Raw genomic sequence first — 21,385 nt, forward strand, 5'->3', positions numbered from 1 at the left:
TGTGTTACGCCGCCCCAACGGTGCGTGAGCGAGCAGTTTGAAAAAAGATGCGGTCGGCTGGCGTCACGTGGTTTGGAGGAAACACAGAATAGTCTTCGGCCCTCCCGACTGAGTGGTAGTAGTAGCCTTAATGTGGGAGCCCCCTAGTGACGGGGAGGAATTGGACCCAACTAAGTTAGGGAGAAAATCTGAAACAATATACATAAATTTTAAACCCATACAACAGTTTTCAGTGAATCTGGCTGCTTCAGTGTTGCATGGTGTTGTTGACTGTTTTGTTGTATTATGTTTATAGTGGGTCCAGCATATCGGTGCGATAACCACACTGACTTTGACTGCGTCACAAACTACCGCTGTATACCACTGTGGGCCGTGTGCAATGGACAAAACGACTGCAGGGACAACAGTGATGAGCAGAACTGTGGTGAGTGCCCCCCCCACACACACAGCAACAAACAATAGTTTTCACTAGTGCCAAGGAGATTTTGAGCTTGCTAATTGCTGTGCACTTAAAAAGCGACTTACCTTAACTGGTCAGCTCCTGTATGTACTGGTCAGATTAATATCCTAGAATTTCTTGCAGTGTGTGAAATATTTGTGTGATGATGTTAGAGATATAGAAGCATTTTCAACCCTTCACACTCCAGTTGTACATTAGCCAACGAAGAGCTTCCTCTGATAAATGACTTCTTCTGACCTCTCCCTGTAACCCCCTGCTAGTCTACAGCAGAGATTTATGGTTTCTGTGGGTCTAGTTCTGTCAGGCACCAATTTAGTCCCATGTGTGCATCTTTAAATGAAAAAGAAACTATTTATTATTTACATTGCGTTTAGCAAATAAATAGTTAAAGAAATAATTAAATGTATTAATTAAGGAAAAATAATAATTCATCCAGTAATTCATCAGTGGTTTGTTCTAAAACAATGGCATTTACTCTACCAGTCAAAAGTTTAGACATCCTTTCTAATTCCATAGTTGTCCAGATTTTTTTTTCTTTGTACATTGTAACTGAAGGCATCCAAAATATGCAATAATCTCCTTTGAACAGTTGATATTGAGATGTTTCTGCTACTTCTGCTCTGTAAGCCTTCATAATGACTCTAATCTGAGGTGCTGTAAATTGGTAATTTCTGAACCTTTTAAATTTAAATGACATTCTTCATAACTTTGGGTCTTGCTTTCCTGCGACGATATTCATGAGAGCCGGTTCCATCCTGCTGCTTGATGGGTTTTGCAAATGCACTTGACAATACTGATCTGTTCTTGCAAGAAGTATTCCTGAATGGCTGACATTCATTTCCTAAAATAATTCCTAATATTGTTCTTGTTGTTTAATTCCATAATTCAATATATGTTATAATATCTTCAATATTGTTCTAGAATGTGTAAAATGAATCACAGAACATAAACCATTTAACTAAAAGATGTCCAAACTTACACCTGTTGCAGTGGAGTTATAGCATTTTTCCAAAATTCACAGTGATATAACCCTAACATTAAATGCAAATGAAGTATCCATGTAAATAAATAAAATTCCTCTGCAAGCTGTCTGTGCAGATTGAGCTCTATGTTCTTTGGTCAAACCCTGAAACACACACATGCACATACACACATATGCACAACTCCAGTCCTCCCAAGTGTTATCAGCATCCCCCCACTCCATTAGTGCCATCCTGCACAGAGAGGAGAGATCTCCCTAATCTGAGTGTAAGAATGCCAGGTGGGGCACCTCTCGAATTGTGTGTGTGTGTGTGTGTGTATGCATCTGTAAGTTTAGCAGCGTCTGCTCTACTCCTCTCCTCACTTCTTAGATCTCCTCTGTAGCATATCTGCTATGACTCACTAGTCAATTTACATGTGTGTGTGTGTATGTGTATGTGTATGTTGAGGGGGTGTCTGTACTCCCTTTACTACTTTCATTCTAGCTGTAATTAAATTCAGTGTTTCCTCTCCCTTCAAAGTGCTGCATTTATCATCATGTCTTTATTAAACAGCATACAACAAGGTGCTAAGTAATGTCTCATTTATCTCTTGTGTCTGCAGACACAAATTGTAAAATTAGATTAGATAATTAGTTTCAACAGTTAAGAGATACTGCTTGTTTAGTGTCATGTTTTAAACTCTGTTGTCAGAAAGTTCATAGAACACAATATTATATCATATTCATTGGGTTTTGTATATTGCAAGTTTTATCATTAACAAATAGTATTTTATTTCACCTTCTCTAATGTGTTGATTATATGTTTGACTGCATAAATAAACTTTTGTGTGTTAAAATGTCTAGGAAAGATGTAGTTTTTTATTGACATATTTATTTATAAAAAGACTGACTTGGTCATATAAAAAGAAGACATGCTCTCCATTAACTTATCCGATGAAATATAGCTAATGAATGCATGACCTTTTTGTGTGTTAGTGTGTATTAAAATTTGACCCCTGTGCCATGTTTATAGAGGACTTGACCTGTGACCCTGCTGGAGATTTCCGCTGTGATAACCACATGTGTATTCCTTTACGCTGGAAGTGCGATGGAGACAATGACTGTGGAGATGGATCAGATGAACGTAACTGCAGTGAGTAGCTGAACTGCTTCCGATTTCCTTTATACTGTATGCCACTGTGTGAGTTTAAACTTTTGCAAAAGAAATATGATACACACTGGCATAAATTTGTTTAAGCCTAGCACTTTATGTGCTGCAGTATCAATGATACACATTTAGAGAGATTAAGCTTAGAATTTACACCAATCAGCCATAACAATGAAACCAGTGACTGGTGAAATGAATAACATTATTTTGTTACAAAGCATCTAAGTGACTCTGGCTAAATGAATGGGTCATCTACAAAATATCAGGTCTTCTGGTGTGTTCCCAGACATCATGCAGTAATTAGTAGCAAAAAGTACCAAAAGTAGTCCAAGGAAAGAGACCCGGTGAACCAGCAACACACAAGAGGCTCATTGATGGTTAGCCCATCTGGTCCGATCACACGGAAGCTGCTTTAGCACAGATTGTAAAAAAAGCTACACATACACACAGTGTATCTACACATATATATAGTGGATTTTTTTCATACACTATACATCTTTTCTCCACAAAACGTTGCACATGCTAATATTCCGAAATGATACGAAAATGATTCCTCAAGCTTCCAGAACAATTTTAGTCCTGGAATATGGCCATTCATCAGGGGGAAAAAAAACGTTGTGATTCCCCAATCATTCAATAAATTCACATCATCAACTGACTTCATTTAATTGCCAAGGTTGCTGATCCTAGTCTTGACCAACTGAAGCAACCCCAGATCATAGCACTGCATGCAGAGGCTTGTATAGTGGGCACTGTGCATGATGGATGCATCACCACTTCATGCGCTCCACTTCCTACCCTGACATATCCATTACTCTGGAATAGAATAAATACGTGGTTTTTTTTTTGTTTAGTTTTTTACAATTTGCCTCAATACCAAGTCGTTTTTCATATGACCACACAGCTCCTAATTCTATGAGGACTGTGTGGAACTACCAAACCTAGATTTCTATCGTTCATTTCTTTTTCATGATGCAACTTTAAGTGTTTGAATGACCTCCAATCATGGTCATTTTTGTTTTTGTTTTTTAAACCAAATTTTTTTTGCAAGGTTGATGATTTATCACTGTTTTTCCAGGTTTTAATGATATGTTGGAAAGACCCAGTTCCAGTTATTTGCTTGATCCAGACCAGTATTTTATTATTTTTTTGCCAGCAAGTATAATGAAGTTGCTCATGTCTTAACAAATAGTCTTATTTAAACTTCCTTTTTAATTTTTTTTTTTCTTTACTCTTTTAACAAAATGACATTATGAGAATGGTATTTAGGAAAAGTTGCTTGTATTTAGAGTTACTTTAGTTAGCTGAGCAGGTTTTCCCAATGTGAGAGACAACATTATTTAAAGGCATCTACAACATCTTTTTAATCAAAAGCACTTGTTAACATAAAAAATAGCAAATAGAAAATGCAGACTAAAGAATCGAATACATGATATTTTCCTTGCCTTTAAACGTTTTTTACACAGGACATTAATATCATGAAATTTCATTTCATAAATAGTGCTTAACTGAGGTCTAAATATTAATATGCACATTCTGGTATTAACTTCTCCTTACGAATGCATAATTAAACTCTGAATATGGTCCAAATTGAATAATGATGTGAATCTGATTAGACTTACTTATTCCATTTATTTTTCTTTTGCTGAGTATCAACAAAAGTAAAACCATGGTTACATGGTTCATCTACTGCAGGATCATATTTAAGTATGTAATAAACATAGATACTTTACGGTTTGCTCTGTGTGTGAATTTATTAGCTTTATATCGAAAAAAATAAACTTGTGGAAAAACAGGAGGGAAGAGTGAAGGGAGGTAGGACAGTGAGAGGCAGGAGATTGAAGTGCTCTATGATGAGGGTTGTAAGTTAGGTGAAAGGATGATGGGAGCCTGTGCTAAATCACTGAGTTTTTACACAGAAAGGGGTGCTGATTTTTTCAGCACTTGTCTCTCCCCCCACACAGAAGCTGCCATGTCGTAGTTCACAGCTTTACTCCTCCTAATGAATTCATCTATGAACTCACCTCATAAAAATGGCCCTCAGAACAGAGGGGGGGTTCTTTATAAATGTGGCAGGCTGTGAAAAACAACCTGTGGCTCATTAGATAACCCTTTAATCCTGTAGCATAGCAGAACGTAACATAACCAAGACTCTTATCAGTCTTAAACGTTTGGTTTGTGTGTATAGGTTTATTGATGATTTGCCCTTCAAGAATGTAATTGTTATGTAATTATTAAATCCTTACTGATTTTCCTTATTTGTTAAATGTTGTTTTAGATTAATACATCATATCTGTTGTACTGTTTTCACACACTCAAAATGTGCAGCATCTTTATTGGCTGATGATTTGTTTCCTTTAAACTCTCTAGCCTTCAATCTTACTTGGATTCCCATTTGCTGTTATAGTCGTGTTACACAGGATTTGATTTTAATTACTTGAGCTAATTCTTCCCATTCTTGTTTGGCTTATAAATGACCGAATCACCTGCTGTACTTCTTTCATGCTTTTAGTGAGCGTAGGGAAATTCTGTGATTTAGGAATAAATAAAAAAATCAAGTGGGGGGAGATCAATCGTGGGATTACTGTATGTATTTTGTTCTCAGACAAACTTCCTAGTCCTATTACTTGCCATCGTACTAGTCTTGGAAATTTATCTGAGTTTTTTCTCTGAAATTTTAACTATGGCTTGCATTTACATTTCTCCTCTGTTTAGTTAATACTGAAAAGGTGCATGTGCAAATTGAGTTTGGGACACTGCGTGAACTGTGTTTTTTAAAAATTATTTTTAATGCTTGTTTTTATTATGTGTGTACATGTGGTAGGAGAGAGAGATTGACACTGTTTTGTGCATCCACAGACCCTCGAGCATGCACAGAGAGCGAGTATCGCTGTGACAACCTGCACTGCATTCCTGCACGCTGGGTGTGTGACCATGACAACGACTGTGAGGATAACTCGGATGAAAGGGATTGTGGTGAGCAGACCCTCATTGTTCGCCTGGTGGGAGTACACACTGGGGGCGTAGCAGCCTCATTCTCCAACTTTCTCCCAAACTGCTGATGCAGGACCATCTTTTATCAGTTTTAGTGGTATTATGTCCCGTATAATTAATGGCTGAATAATTATTTACTTACCAATCATGTTGCATCATGCATGAACACTTTGGCATTGTAATTTTACAAATGACAGCAGTTAGGGTGATGATAATGCATTAGCCATGAGGAATTCACAAGGAGTTAATACAAAAGAAACCATTATTCAGCTAAATACTTGCCAACATTTGTGCATTTTAAATGGTTATGCAAATGTATCAAACAAATATTGTCCCTAAATATAAAATACAAAAATTTAAAAAAATTAACTTGATTACTGATCATAATTAGTTTAACTCCATTTCCTAAAGTTTTGTTATTTTGTCAAGTCTGTGTACAGTAATAGCAGGGCTTTCCATTCGAGTACAGAGCGTCTCATTTTACTTAAAAAAGTATGCTAAATGCTTACTTCTGTCATATACATATGTGTATATGGATGTGTGTCGGTGTGTAGTGTGTAACTTTTTTTTTTTTACTATAACTGTGTTTTTAGAGTTGCGAACTTGCCATCCTGGATACTTTCAGTGTGATAGTGGGCACTGTATCGCTGAGCGCTTCAAATGTGACGGCAGTGCAGACTGCTTGGACTTTACTGATGAGGCATCCTGCCGTGAGTTCCTCCTCTTTCATTTATATTAGTCAAACAGATACTACTGGGTTATTAATGTGTAATTCTGATACATGCTCTTTTGAAAACATCCATATCAACATTTCTGTAATGTTTCTCTGAAATATATTTTTTGCAGATGTGTTCCTTTCCTATTAATCTCATTTAAAGATGTTGTATTTATTTATTTTTTTAATCCATTTGAATAGTAATTATTAATAAATATTTAACAAAATGACATCACATTATAAGAATGGTATTTAGGATGTTGCATGTATTTAGAGTTACGTTAGTTAGCTGAGCAGGTTTTCCCAATGTGGGAGACACCATTTTTTAAAAGCGTCTACAACATCTTTTTAATAAAAAGCTCTAATTGTTAACATAAAAAATAGGGAACAGAAAATGCAGACTAAAAAAATCAAATAAATGATGTTTTCTTTGCCTTTAAAAGTTTTACACACAGGACATTAATGTCATGAAATTTCATTTCATCTATAGTGCTTAATTAAGGTCTAAATATTACTATGCACATTCTGGTATTAACTTCTCCTTACGAATGCATAATTAAACTCTGAATATGGCCCAAATTAAATAATGATGTGAATCTGGCTTACTTATGCCATTTATTTTTCTTTTGCTGAGTATCAACAAAAGTAAAACCATGGTAACATGGTTCATCTACTGCAGGATCATATTTAAGTATGTAATAAACATAGATACTTTACGATTTGCTCTGTGTGTAAATTTATTAGCTTTCCAGAGAAAAAAATAAACTTGTGGAAAAAGAGGAGGGAAGAGTGAAGGGAGGTTGGACAGTGAGAGGCAGAAGATTGAAGTGCTCTATGATGAGGGTTGTAAGTTGGGTGAAAGGATGATGGGAGCCTGTGATATATTTTTTGCAGATGTGTTCCTTTCCCATTAATCTCATTTAAAGATGTTGTATTTATTTAAAAATAAATTTGAATAATAATTATTAATAAATATTTATTTTTCATAATTTGATATCACTAATGTAATGAAATTCTATATTGTGGTTCCACATTATGTATTCTTACATCATATGAAGCAGAAGATTAAGATTTTGATGCTTTGTTCTATATTTTGGCAATATCATTACTGTATTGTTATAATAACTTTGTCTGATTATACATTATTCTTTATTGAAATATATTTGTGTTGCTGGATTCCAAATAGTTTCTATTTACTACATATCCTTGCTACATGACATATATGTGTAATTAGAAGTTAGTGCACTATGCTGATCAACCAAAATATTAAAAGCACTTGCTTAGTGCTGTGTAGGTTCAGCTCAGCTCTGACCTGTCCTGCCATGGACTTCACAAGACCTCTGGAGGTCACAAACCTCTGTGTTTTGTGGTATCTGGCACCAAGACATTAACAACAGATCCCTTAAATTGTATAAGTTTAAAGGTGGTCCCTAAATCAGTGCATCCCTCAGATGCTTAATCGGATTGAGGTCTGGGAAATATAGACACCCTGTTTCCTGTTTAGGTTTCTCAAACCTTTCTGTAATACTTGTTGCACTGTGGCAGGGTTGCCACTACTTACTACTGTATAAGGGGATCACCTGAGAAGATCTGCTGTTTTGAAGCTGCTCCAGCTCAGACATCTAGTCATCACAATCTGGTCCTTGTGAAAGTTACTCAGATTTTTACATTTGCCCATTATTCTTGCTTCCAACCAGAACTGACTGTTTACGTGTTGCCTAATATATCCCTCCTCTTGACAGCTTCTATTGTACATGAAAAATCAATATTATTCATCTGTCAGGAGATAATGTTTTAGCTGATCGGTGTATATACTCAATAGAGCATACGTACATGAAGTAAATGCCACAAATTGCACTATTCAGATCCATTTTCCTATATCATGACATGCCGCATTTATCAACAACAAAAAAAGCATGAAACATTAGCCATAGGATCTAAAAGATCAAAGGACACATTTATGCAATAAAAACATACATGTAATATAGATTTAAATAAACAGGTCAAGTCTGTAAATATATTGTCTGTGTTTTTTGCAGCAACCCGTTACCCAAATGGCACATACTGTCCTCCCTTCCTGTTCGAGTGTAAGAATCATGTATGTGTTCAGCAGCACTGGAGGTGTGATGGGGACAACGACTGTGGAGATGGATCAGACGAAGAGCTACATCTTTGCTGTGAGACACCATATACATAAACACCATATACATTTAAGAGTTTTTTATTTCAACAGGAACTTATGTGCTTAAGAAGTGAAAATAGTAACTGATATAAATTAATGAGACGATATGTGTTTTCTTCAGTGGATATCCCATGTGATCCCCCTTTCCGCTTTCGCTGTGACAATAACCGCTGTATCTACAGCCATGAACTCTGCAATTCAGTGGATGATTGTGGAGATGGAACAGATGAAAAACAGGAGCACTGTGAGTATATACTAACTACAGTAGAGCAAATATCTTCAGCAGAGTAAACCTTTAGTAAAAGATAAAAGATAACGTACACAGAACATTAAAACAGTCTTAAACTGTTAATTAAGTTTTCTTAACATAGTTTTTAGTGGTTTAATTTTTTTTTGGAGCTTTAGAGGAAAGTATTAATAATAATATTTTAGTAATTATTATTATTATTATTATTATTATTATTATTATTATTATTAATGTTAATAATAATAATAATAATAATAATAATAATAATAATAAATGTATAATAATAATAATAATTATTATTATTATTATAAAATCAGATTTCTGTGCCCAGTGATTTTTTTTTGTAAAAACACCATTATCAAATGTATTAATTCATTAAAGCAATAATAATATTTATATTTATAATGTTAATATATATATTTAGTACTAATTTTTACTTATTTAGTTTCTGGCTCTTTGAATTAAATAGGTTTATTAAAAACTTATACATAAGATTATTAGCATATGTATAAGCAAAGGTTAGGGTTCCTAGGGATCCAGCTAGGGTTTAGATTTTCACACATTTTTCTTACCTGATAGTTGACCAATATTTCTTCACTATGAATAATCTAAATGTTATGAATTATTAATAATAACAACAAGATGCATTTTTACTTCACTTTAAGTTTTATATATGCAATTCTAGCCATCCCAAATTACTGTTGTAAGACAATACATAAACATTAAACATATAGTTTAAACAAGCATTAAGGCTGTCAAAGACAGCTTGAAATACAAGTGCGCCCTCTTGTGGTGAATAAGTTAGCTAGATATGTGATATGTGAGCTATAAGGAATATTATCCACAACATTATTGGTTAATACATTTATATTGATTAAATTAATGGCAAATAATTGACACCTATTGGCTGCAAAAAACATTTATGAGCCCCTGGGACATAATAATAATAATTTGCATAAACCTCTTCTGACCAATTTTCTTCATGGTCATGTTATTTACAGTGGGTTGACTCTTCTTAGTGTTAGATGAGGCATACAGTGCGGTCACTCCATAAATCTGGTCCTGTATGTTTTACAGCTTCCAGGCAGCAGGGATCTCTAATGTAATGGGTCTTGATGATTTCCTCTTCTGCTTTCAGGCACGACTCCCACTCACGGGCCCTGCACTCTTGATGAGTTTAAATGTGGGAACAGCCAGTGCATTCCTCTGCAATATGTCTGTGATGATTATGATGACTGTGGAGATCAGACAGATGAGTTGGGCTGTAGTGCGTAACATTAACCAACAGTCACCTCTGACATACACATACTACAAACCAGCCATTGCATTTGCTTCTTCACTGCTTGGTTACCTCATTAACTACTATATCATTATCATAAGGTTAATATTGACACAGATTTCGATTTTTCCGTTCTGTTTTAGACCCTGGTAGTGGACGCTCTTGCAGTGAGAATCTGTGTGAACATAACTGCACTGAGTTGACAGGTGGAGGTTTTATTTGCTCCTGCAGGCAGGGTTATAAAGCCAGAGAGGACAACAGGAATTCCTGTGAAGGTGTGTAAATTCATATGTGCATGTAACAACACCAGCATCCACAGTAGAACACACTGTAATACATTTTAAAATGATTGTGAACACCAATCATTTTCACCTGTAAATTATTGTCTACCATGGTAAATGAAATATTACTGGTGTTTGAGGATCTGACAGAATATTTGTAAAAAAAAAAAAAGAAAAGACCATTTAAGTAGTGTCAACAGTTTATCAACTGTCTTATTTAAAGTTTGACAAAGTTTTAACAAAATTAAACGACTGATAAGTTTATTAGTTTATTAGATAAGTAATTACAAGCCAAATAATAGTTCACAATTTTTTTTTAATTTAAATTAATTTAAATGTTAATATTGTCATGAAATTACCAGCTCAGTGTAGTGCACACTACTAAAGAAGATTTTCAGAGTTTGAACTGAAGCTTTAGTCCTAAAATTGTTCAATTTTCAAACAAATTGTTTGAGTTTGCACCTTATTTTGAAAAATTGCAAACAAGTAAAGCTGTGAATCATAGCTAGACTGTAAATTCAATTAAATAAATTTTTGGACATTATGATTTTTTGTTACATTTTCTATAAATGGAGGTTACAGTGTTTAGAACAGATATTTGAAATGCTGTATAAATTGTGTTGTTGATTGTTCACATGCCATGTTCCTTAAAAATGTTTTTTGCCTGGAAATCATCTACTCCACATTTCCATTCAGTAGGTGGAAGTAATGCACTTCATAAACTTAAAAAAAAGAACAAATGAGAAAAACTTGCACAAAATATAAATATTTACAGAAGATGCAAGCTGTTTGCATTTTCTGCAAAAGCTGTGGTATAATTTTAAGGAAGACCGTTTAACTTGCATGTTCACCTAAATCATTTAAGAAGTGAGAATTATTTAAGTTATTCAATTAATGATTTAATTAATTGAACTAACCAACAAACTATAAATAAATTTGCATGATAAATGAATAAATAGTGCTTGATTTTCCCACAATTACTGGATGACAGATCATTTGGTGTAAAAGAAAGCATTTCTTAATTGCATTATTTTATTTTTGTCGGCATTTAATCAAAAAGAACCACCAGACGTAACTGATGTAAATTTACAATGGCAAAATGTAGTTTAGAGAGCATTTGTTAATTGTCAATATGTTGCATACACGTCTGCATTTAATCCAAAATGCTCACCAGATTACGATTGGATGATGAATCAAAGCTAATACTATCTAATTAAAGAAAAAAAAAAGTCTGGCCTAATTGCCATCAGAAAGATCTCCAGCAGAAGAAGGGACACAGAAACAGTAGGAGTAAACAGAGATACAGTAAACATCACAGTCTGGTTGAGACAGCATTCAGTCTGTATTATCTTTCTGACAGCTAGCAGGAAGGAGGAAAAAAGCATTTAGCACCTTACTTTAAAAACAAATAGGTTTAGCTGATTTATTCTTTGAATGTTTGAATCTTATCTGGGTCAACCTACTAGCCTGCAGGTATTATTGTGAGAAATCTTTTTTATATTTCTATTATTTTTAATAGAACAGCTTGCAACATACAGTAGGATGACCAGTGTAAGCGGTGCTGCATAGCATATACTAATAACAAAACAAACCAAAAGCGTTTTTCTGTATCATAAGATCTAGATGTCCCTTAATCTGGCTGAAAGAAACAGTTACACTAATAAAAGTTACACTGGTAAAATGACTTTAAAGGATGTTTATTATCCTTGAAACAAGTTATAGTACAGCCATCCCAACACTAAATTCTCATTTTTCCTCTCTTAATATATCCCCTAAATAAAATGAATTTAGTTAAAGGTGCACTGGCTATAGTTCCTCTGAATTATTAAATGTTTTTTTCTGTTTTTCTACTCCTCTGTAGATGTGAACGAATGTGAACTCTATGGCACTTGTCCCCAGCTGTGCAAAAATACCAAGGGCAGTTATGAGTGTTTTTGTGCTGAGGGATTTCGCTCTGTGGGACCGCAGCATGGGACTGAATGTGCTGCTGAAGGTGAGCAGTGAAGCTGTTTTAGTTAACATGACTCAGCATTATTTTCACTCTGTTTCTCTCTTCATGACTGTTTTTTTTTTTGGAATAATTTCCTGTATCTTGAACATTAAAGAAAACAGTCATATCTACCAAAAGCTGTTGCATTTTGTGATCCCCACCCAAGCACAGGACTGAAATTTATATATTTCATGAAGACAACTGTAGAGTGCATATGTCCAAATGTGTGACATGTTTGATAAGCGTGATGAAACACTGGAACACCTGAATATCACTGGATCACCTTAACAATAGTGGGATTAGAAAAGCAAATGAAGCACCATATATTTATCATTTAAGTCATTATTTATATAAAAAAAATAAATTATATATTTTCCTTTTTAATATTTGGTTTCATCTTGCACAGATTAATAACATTACCAGACCTATGGGGTAAGGATTCAATCACTTTCTTAATTGAAGAGAGTTTAAAGTGTCCCAGTGCTTCATCATGTTTTATGAAGAAGTGACAGATGTTTTGATCTATGCACATCACATTTGTCATTGCACAAAAGGCATCAGTTATATTCAAACACTGTGAGAAGCAGAAGTCTCATCTATTGCGTGTTCTGACCACACACGCATTGTTTTCGGGGTCAGGATCCCCTGTGACCAGTTGCATTAAGATGAATGAATGAATATCTTCAATCATTTATTTATGCAACAATAAAACACTGCTTTAGGTGGATGGTGTTATTTTATTAAATACAGTGGAACCTCAGATTGTGAGTGACGCGTTTTTTTTATAAATTTTAACTTGGAAAACGAATAAGTTTGGTTTACGAGTAGCGAGTATCATGTATCATGCTTGCGCTTCTTGTTTTGGCGCCGAGCAACATGTGATCACACCGAGCCAATGGGTAATGGTCCCCCCGCTCGGTCTTTGTGCGCCTTTCTCACTGGTATAATCAACATTTGTGCACGTGTGTACTCTTTATTATAATACACGTGTGTGTGTTTATTATAACACGTGTGCGCATATAAAGCATATACAGTATAAGTCTTATTAGAGAGGTTAAAGATCCATTTTCTCTCTCCCCTCTCTGTATCAGCCTGCACTTTGTCATTAGACACTGTGCCCCTTCACACACATACAGTACACACACCTCCTCTCGCCTTCACGCACACTCCCCTCCTCCCCTTGCTTTCACACACACACCCACACACACTCTTTCTCTCTTTCTAATGGAAACACTGCTCTGTCGCGATCCTTAGTGCAGATTAATCTTTTTATTTTTACTTTACAGCAGTGATTCTGTTAGTATCCGCTCATGCGAATGTCATTAACGATGTTCCTCGTTAATTCTTTCGATAAAACAGTCTTTCCGTTAATGTGTGTGTGTGTGTGTGTGTGTGTGTGTGTGTGTGTGTGTGTGTGAAAAACTCAAATAAGAGAGGAAGAAGTGTTACTGTGTAAGACGAGAAGAGGAAGACTGGGGTCTAATTCCTCCTCTCCTTTTACTTGAGCTTTACACACATACACAAACGCACACACACACACACACAGAGTGCCTGTGCACATAAACATTGTGTGGAACGAAAAATTTGATGTTCCATTATTTCTTATGGGAAAAATTTGGTTTGGTTTACGAGTGCTTTGAAATACAAGCCGCTTCCGGAATGTATTATGCTCATAATCCAAGGTTCCACTGTAGCTCTTATGTGATACTGACTGTTTATTTTATTTAACCATGTCCCTTTTACTATCTCTTTATAATGTTAAATGTCCATTCTTTATCTCAGGCAATCCTCCAGTGCTGTTGTTGCCTGATAATGTGCGTATCCGTCGCTATAACCTGCAGTCTAAGCAGTACTCAGACTATGTTGATAATGCTGAACACATTCAAGCTCTGGACTATATTTGGGACCCAGAGGACCAGGGACTCAGTAAGACCTCACGCTATCTAGAAATACCAGTTAAACAATGTTCTGCAAGAGAATTGTATTTATCTCAGTTTAACTTATTTAAGTTGTTTAATGAAACACTATCATATATTTACTTTTTTGTATTAATGCATTTATTTTATATGTCATTATCTTGATGGCTTACTTACTGGTTTCTTAATTCACGGACATTTCACTGTACTGCTTAACACTAATCTCCTCGTAGGTATTGTGTACTGGACCGTTCTGGGTCATGCAGGACAGTTTGGCTCAATAAAGAGGGCATATTTGACCACATTTGATGATCATGGTAGTAACCAAATGCAAGATGTAGATCTCAACCTTAGATACATTTCCAGTCCTGATGGAATTGCTGTGGACTGGATTGGTCGGTATGTACAATAATTTTGTGTGTTTAGTTATTTTTGGTTAACATTCTGTCTGATTTCCGTGCTTTCTTGGTTTCTATTTTAGACACATTTACTGGACAGATGCTGGCACTAATCGTATTGAAGTGGCAAAGCTGGATGGGCGGTACAGGAAGTGGCTAATCTATTCTGCTCTAGACCAACCAGCTGCAATAGTAGTCAACCCAGCTCTTGGGTAAGCACTTTACCATTCTAATTGCACTGTATTTACAAAAAATATACATAGTAGTCCGCTTTCTATTCTCCAAATGTTCTTCTCACTAAACATCTTGTGTATGTGTTTTTGTTCACCCAGTATGATGTATTGGACTGACTGGGGTAGAAGGCCAAAGATTGAGGCAGCATGGATGGATGGCCAGCACAGACAGGTGCTGCTGGACGAGGATCTGGGTTGGCCAACAGGACTCACTCTAGATTACCTTAATGGAAACAGGATTTACTGGTGTGACTCCAAAGAGAACATTATTGAGTCGATGAACACAGATGGAACTGACAGGAAGATCGTCATGTCAGGAGGTTACATACCATAGTTAAAAATATAGTATACACATTATATATTGTTATTGCAAGGATCAACTTCAGTTCTGTACATTTTTTTTCCTTGGTTTAATTAAATTTTTTATGTACACAATTCTGCCATTTATCATATAATTTACGCCAGTTATTTTAGATGTAATTTTCTTCAGGATTTTTGCTTTAAAGTTCACACTGGTCTTGTTTACAGATATTGGAAACCCCTACAGTCTTGATGTGTTTGAAGGACATGTGTATTGGACAACAAAGGTCAGGGGTGAAGTGTGGAAGGTGAATAAATTTGGGAAGGGGGATAAAGTGAAAGTACTGGCCATAAACCCGTGGCTGACTCAGGTCCGCATCTATCATGAGCATAGATACAACCGCTCAGGTAAGATGCAGTTGCTCACACAGTGATTACAGTTGGTTAATTTATAATTCATGAAAGCATTTACTTTAATGTTTCATAAAATAATGTCAGTAATGATTTTTTTTTCAGTTTCAAACCCCTGCAAGGATGTATGTAGTCATTTGTGTCTGCTTCGCCCTGGTGGATACACTTGCGCCTGTCCACAAGGTTCTTCCACAGTCAGTGAGAATGAGTGTGATGCAGGTATAAGGCGTGTTACACTGCAAGCTTATGCAGTCAAATATATATATATAAAAAAAACAGTATTTAATACATTTAAGATATATTATGTGATGGTATTATATTCAAGATTATGGGCATTCACCTCCTTAAACTACCATTCATTATAACAAAACTTTCAAAATCCAAAGCTTCCAAAAAATAGACAAAAAAGACATACTTTTAGCTATACTATAATGCATGGCCAAATAAATTGGCAACAGAAATCACAGATACTGTATGGTAATAATCAAAGTAAGAGCGTTTTCAAACACACAATGTGGTGAGAACTCACATGACTAGGACTAAACTGTTGTGTGGCCATTAGAAAACCAATTGTTAAAAAGGCTTCAATGTGCTTTGGAGCATAAAGAATGGACTTTAAAGCAATGGTAAATGATTATGTTGTCTGATGAGTCCAGATGATTGATCCTATTCCAGAGTGATGGATGCATCAGCTTAAGAAAGTGTTTGAATGCAATGCACAAGTGCGAGACATTTCTTTGGCCAGGCAATGTACAGTATATACGTAGCACTGCATACAAACATCACCATGAGAATTATAAATCATCACACACCAAGCCATTTCATTTTTAAAACATCAGCCTTTTGATAGTTGTAGTATAGAATTAATCACACTATTACTGTTTTTGACCAAACACTGTACGATTCATGTGTCTGCTGGATCTGTATAAAAATTGAATAACGTGACATATCCATCATTATTCTTGGTGTTTTCTTATATAATGCTTTGTTTTGTTTTTTAATATTTGTTTGGCTCTTACCCTTATAGCCATCCAGCCAGAAGTAGCCATGCCACTTCAATGCGGATGCATTAATGGTGGGACATGCTCCTCTGATAAGCCGGGCATGCCAAAATGCAAGTGAGTCTAACTGTAGGAAGTTCATTCAGTCATTCAATGATTGTTTAATGAAGTATATGAACAGGTGTAAACATCATATTTGTTACCCATTAAATCTGATATTCTGCCCCCTACAGGTGTCCGTATGGTTATTCAGGAAGGCATTGTGAAATAGGAAAGTCCCGAGGAGCACCTGCTGGAACAGGTGTCAGAATTATTCTCACTTTCCAAAAGAGTTAAAACCAGCCATGTAGTGTTGTTTATCAAGTGTTTTAAACATTAATGAAATTAGTAAATGACATACTCTTGTAGTGTGTGTTTAGCTGATTTAGGTAAAAAGCTGTTGAATGCATGATGGATTATTCATTATTATCTTAGTTCCTTCATATTTTTTACTTACTGTTGCATTTCAAGGGCTCTGACTAAATGTCCTAACTAAGGGCATTTTCTTACTGCATTATTCACACTGTATTACTCAGCAGAGGTGAATGAAATACAGGCTTGGTATTAACATTTTCTTCAACTGAGTGCAGTCGTGACTCACAGATATCCAGTGTCTCACATATATTTACCCTTTTCTCATTTTAGCAGTCGCTGTACTATTGACAGTGATAGTTATTCTCCTAAGTGGAGCTCTTGCTGTTGGACTTTTCCTGAACTACAGACGCACAGGCTCACTCATACCGTCAATGCCCAAGTTACCCAGGTACTCCATTACAATTTATCTGCACTCAAACTCCTAAGCAGTAAAAAGAACAAGCTTGTTTTCATCCCCTATTAGAGTATGATTACTGCTGCATTGGTAGGCCTTTTGTCATTCATAAACAACTGAATCTGAGTTGTGGCAGAAGGGACCAGTAATTAATGTACTATAAGTAAAAATAACAGAAATGCATTTATTATCAAAGCAAACCTAGTCTCTCTCTCTCTCTCTCTCTCTCTTTCTCTATGTTGTTTAGCTTAAGCAGCCTGTCCAAATCAAGTGACACAGGAAACGGTGTATCATTCCGCTCAGGGGACAATGTCACTATGGATCCTCAGACTCTTGGGGTATCATTCATCGATAGAGACATGCAGCTGGTAAACCTTAAACTCTCTGCTCTAATTTATAACTAGGTGCAAGAACTTCAGCTATTGAATGCACATCTAGTTCACATGGATCATCTGTAAGATCCAGGATTAACCTCCAGTTTGACTTTTAATGTTACAAGTAAATTTTTTTCCATGACTGAGAGGTCCACATAAATTATTCTCGGCCAAAACATGGTATTGGTGCTAAAAAGTGTCTCACCTTCTATAGGTGAAAAAAGTGCATTTTTAGATAGGATCATATAAAACTATTTTTCATAATACTTAATGCTTATTATCTCCTGATCTGATTTATGCTTAATTTATTGTAAATATGCATACACATTTATATTTTTATTAGATAAAAAGAAACACATTTTCTTTTTTTTGTATTCAAATCTTTCAATGATTTCAAATGTCATTCAGATGAAACTTGGCCAATTTACAATTGATTTCACATGAAAAGGCTTAAACCTGAAAATTCGACATGGTGATAGACATTGCAGATTTTTTGGGAAAAAAAAAAAAAGTAATTTAATTCTGTAATTTTGCACGGAATGCTTTAATTTAAGCAACAATTTTTACAGGTCATATGGTTCTAGAAGCGTACACCAATTTCAGTATCAATTCTTAAAATAATATGAATAATTTGCATTTTAAATTATGATTGTTTGAAATAATCCTGAAAAATGGCCATTTTTGGGGCACATATAAAATCATTCTTTAAAAACGCCTGAAATTTTTAGGGAAGCTGGATTGGTCACTTCCATGTTGTAAAAACTACTGACGTGACTTCTTAGGCGCACACATGGGTTGTTTTCAATTATCCATGCACTTATTTGGAGAATTTTCTTTGAAAGGTACCTGCAAACACATTTCGTGGCATTGCATGAATGTTTTATAAAAAAAAATACTGGAGGCATGAAAGGCTCATGTTAAACTCCTAGAGTGAGATTAAGGTAGTATAAGGCTGTTAGTATATAACAGGGCTTATTTATTACCATTATGAAAATATTTATAACTTTAGCTGGTATTTATCCTGTTTAACAGTCTGGGTAAGGTACATTAATGTAGTTGCTATTGCTAAAAAATATCATGAAGCAGCACTACAGTGTAATTTATAGCTTTCTGCAACTTTACATGTCTTAGAAGCAAATTTGTCAAAAGCATTAATATTCTCATTAACAGTTCTTTTAAATACTTTGTCACACATACTTCTTTTTTTGCAGGTCTACAAAACCTAGAAAGTTTTTTTTTTTTTTTTGTCTAAAAAATGATCTTATACTTAATGTGCTGCTTTCTTTTTTGGCTTGCATTAGTTTTCCTATTGTTGCTGGAATACTAATTTGTACTGACTTAATAATCCAGTCATAAACATTTATAACACATGTGCCAAAAAAACAAACAAGAAAAAAAACTAAGACTTTTGCATAGTCCTGTCATTTTCTTTTTCCCATAATTCCTCAATACACTCATCAGTGAACGGCTTCTTCTTCTTATAAATGTTTGTGTTCTTTTGAATGTACCTTTAAATCAAGAAATTGGTGTAATTAATTTACTTTGTGTTTTGTAGATTTAATTATTAGGTTTGTTCTGATGTCTTAACTATTCTGTTTTACCAGAATGAGAACATTACAAATGCTGGACGAGAACCTGTCACATTTGAAAATCCTCTTTATTCCACTGCAACAGGCAGAACTGGTGCCGCTGCAGTCATACATGCCACACAGGTAAAACAGGACTGGAACATACTCTACCACATGTATGTCCCTTTATAACAACACACTGGCCTACATTTGGTGATACAGAAAGACATATGGTGCTTTACTTCTGCATTCGAACAGGTGACTGTGAATATAAGTGGTGATTCAACAGAGAATGTATTTGCGAATCCCATGTATAATGAACAGCAGCAATCGGTGGAGGTGAAAAATATTCCAACAGATCCCAAGATAACACAGGTACTTTAGGAGCAAATTAAAAGTAGCTAAATATGTTGACAATACAGCCTGCCTTTTTTAATATTACTTATTTATGTTTTTAGGGTTCTAAATGGAACTTCTTCAAGAAAAAACTGAAACCAAGTACAACATTTGAAAACCCAACGTACTCAGAGGTGAGATTGTATTACCAACAGTTGGCATATACAGTCAAGTGTAAATTTTAGTGCCCCCTTTTTAAATTTGATTTGTGTTTGTGTGTGTAAAAACATAAAAAAACATCATTTGATCATAGTGGGTCTCAGTATTAGGCAAACACAGAACATAAATAATGCCACTGTGAAAAAATGTAACAAAAATGAAGCCAAAAAGAAAAAGCATGCGGGCAATGCCAAGTACCCAATTACTGGATTTACAACAGGATTTAAGAGGGTAAGTTGCAGCCAGGTGCCGCTAAACATCAGCCAAGGAGGGCTGATGATTTGAGCTTGTTTTTGCAGCCACAGGACCTGGGTACCTTGCAGTCATTACAGTAAGTCAACGATGAACTCCTCTGTATAGAGTACTCTAGAGGCAAATACAGTATAAGGCCATCTGTCCGACAGCTAAAGCTTGATCAAAACTGAGTCATGCAATAGGACAATGATGGAAGCACACCAATACATCAGAAGGGCTGAAAAAAATAAAAGAATGAAGGTATTGGTAAATACATAAAATAATTAATACTAAATATAAGGTAAAAATAAAACAAATTAACCTGCACTTTACCTTTAAAAAAAGGAGAAATAAATCCCGACAGATTAGTGTTTCCGCTTATGCGCGCAGGCGCTGTGTGTGCGCAGACATATGAGAGGCTGAGGGGGGAAATGGATTTTTAACCTTCTAATAAGACTTTCTTACACAGTAAATCTTTCTCCTTTCTTATTTAAATTTTACTTAAACACACATTAACGGAAAGACTGTTTTGTCGGCAAAATTAGCAAGGAACATTGCTAATGTCACTTGTGAGCGCGAATACTAACGAAATGCTGTAACGTAAAACAAACAAACAAATGAACCTGAATCGAAACCTGAAATGGATCGCGACACAGAGTCGCGAGTGTGTGTTATGTGTGTGAGCGCATAATTTGACACCGTGCCGAGTCACACACTCTCTTGGCTTTAGTGTGTGTGTTTGTGTGTGTAAAGCACCCCCTCTCTGCTTTACACACAAACACACTAAAGCTGAAAGAGTGTGTGACCCGGCACGGTGTCAAATTATGCGCGCACACACATAACAGAGAGGGAGAAAATGGATTTTTATCCTCTGTAATGAGACTTTCTTTTGCTTTAAACGCACGCACACACCTGTTATAAGAAACAGTACACATGCGCTGGTGGCTCAGTGGTAGGTGTTTCGCCTGCCATACGGAAGGCAGCCGAAAGACCAACAACAACAACACACACACACACACACACACACAGACACACACGTGGTCACAGTGTTATAGTAAACAGTACATGCATGCACGGATGTTGATTATACCAGTGAGAGACGTGGACTAAGACCCAGCAGGGGAGACGATTTAACCACAATTCCGCAGCACAAGAGAGAGAAAAACCGTTGGCACAGTTTTGATCACGTGACACTCGTCAGAACAAGAAGCGCATTCGTAATACATGATGCTCGTTACTCTTAAACCAAGACTTGCTCGTTTTTGTAGTCAAAATTTATTAAAAATCTTTGCTCGTCTTGCAGAACACTC

The 21,385-nt window shown here is 35.6% G+C and overlaps 1 protein-coding gene across 2 annotated transcripts in view; it reads left to right on the forward strand.

The window, feature by feature from the left end:
* lrp2a (low density lipoprotein receptor-related protein 2a) overlaps positions 1 to 21,385 on the forward strand; it is a 74,061-nt gene that overhangs the window by 50,257 nt on the left and 2,419 nt on the right. For both annotated transcript variants that reach the window (XM_053496351.1, XM_053496352.1), the window contains 22 exons: positions 296 to 424; positions 2,455 to 2,574; positions 5,449 to 5,565; positions 6,177 to 6,293; positions 8,338 to 8,475; positions 8,602 to 8,724; positions 9,866 to 9,994; positions 10,150 to 10,281; positions 12,149 to 12,280; positions 14,060 to 14,203; positions 14,427 to 14,592; positions 14,675 to 14,803; positions 14,924 to 15,144; positions 15,353 to 15,532; positions 15,641 to 15,754; positions 16,563 to 16,653; positions 16,770 to 16,837; positions 17,221 to 17,338; positions 17,592 to 17,712; positions 19,323 to 19,430; positions 19,545 to 19,661; positions 19,745 to 19,816. In XM_053496351.1, coding sequence (XP_053352326.1) covers positions 296 to 424; positions 2,455 to 2,574; positions 5,449 to 5,565; positions 6,177 to 6,293; positions 8,338 to 8,475; positions 8,602 to 8,724; positions 9,866 to 9,994; positions 10,150 to 10,281; positions 12,149 to 12,280; positions 14,060 to 14,203; positions 14,427 to 14,592; positions 14,675 to 14,803; positions 14,924 to 15,144; positions 15,353 to 15,532; positions 15,641 to 15,754; positions 16,563 to 16,653; positions 16,770 to 16,837; positions 17,221 to 17,338; positions 17,592 to 17,712; positions 19,323 to 19,430; positions 19,545 to 19,661; positions 19,745 to 19,816 — 2,786 coding nt within the window. The remainder of the gene's footprint in view (positions 1 to 295; positions 425 to 2,454; positions 2,575 to 5,448; positions 5,566 to 6,176; positions 6,294 to 8,337; positions 8,476 to 8,601; positions 8,725 to 9,865; positions 9,995 to 10,149; positions 10,282 to 12,148; positions 12,281 to 14,059; positions 14,204 to 14,426; positions 14,593 to 14,674; positions 14,804 to 14,923; positions 15,145 to 15,352; positions 15,533 to 15,640; positions 15,755 to 16,562; positions 16,654 to 16,769; positions 16,838 to 17,220; positions 17,339 to 17,591; positions 17,713 to 19,322; positions 19,431 to 19,544; positions 19,662 to 19,744; positions 19,817 to 21,385) is intronic.

The sequence above is a fragment of the Clarias gariepinus genome, chromosome 5, assembly GCF_024256425.1.
Source record: "Clarias gariepinus isolate MV-2021 ecotype Netherlands chromosome 5, CGAR_prim_01v2, whole genome shotgun sequence".
NCBI lineage: Eukaryota > Metazoa > Chordata > Actinopteri > Siluriformes > Clariidae > Clarias > Clarias gariepinus.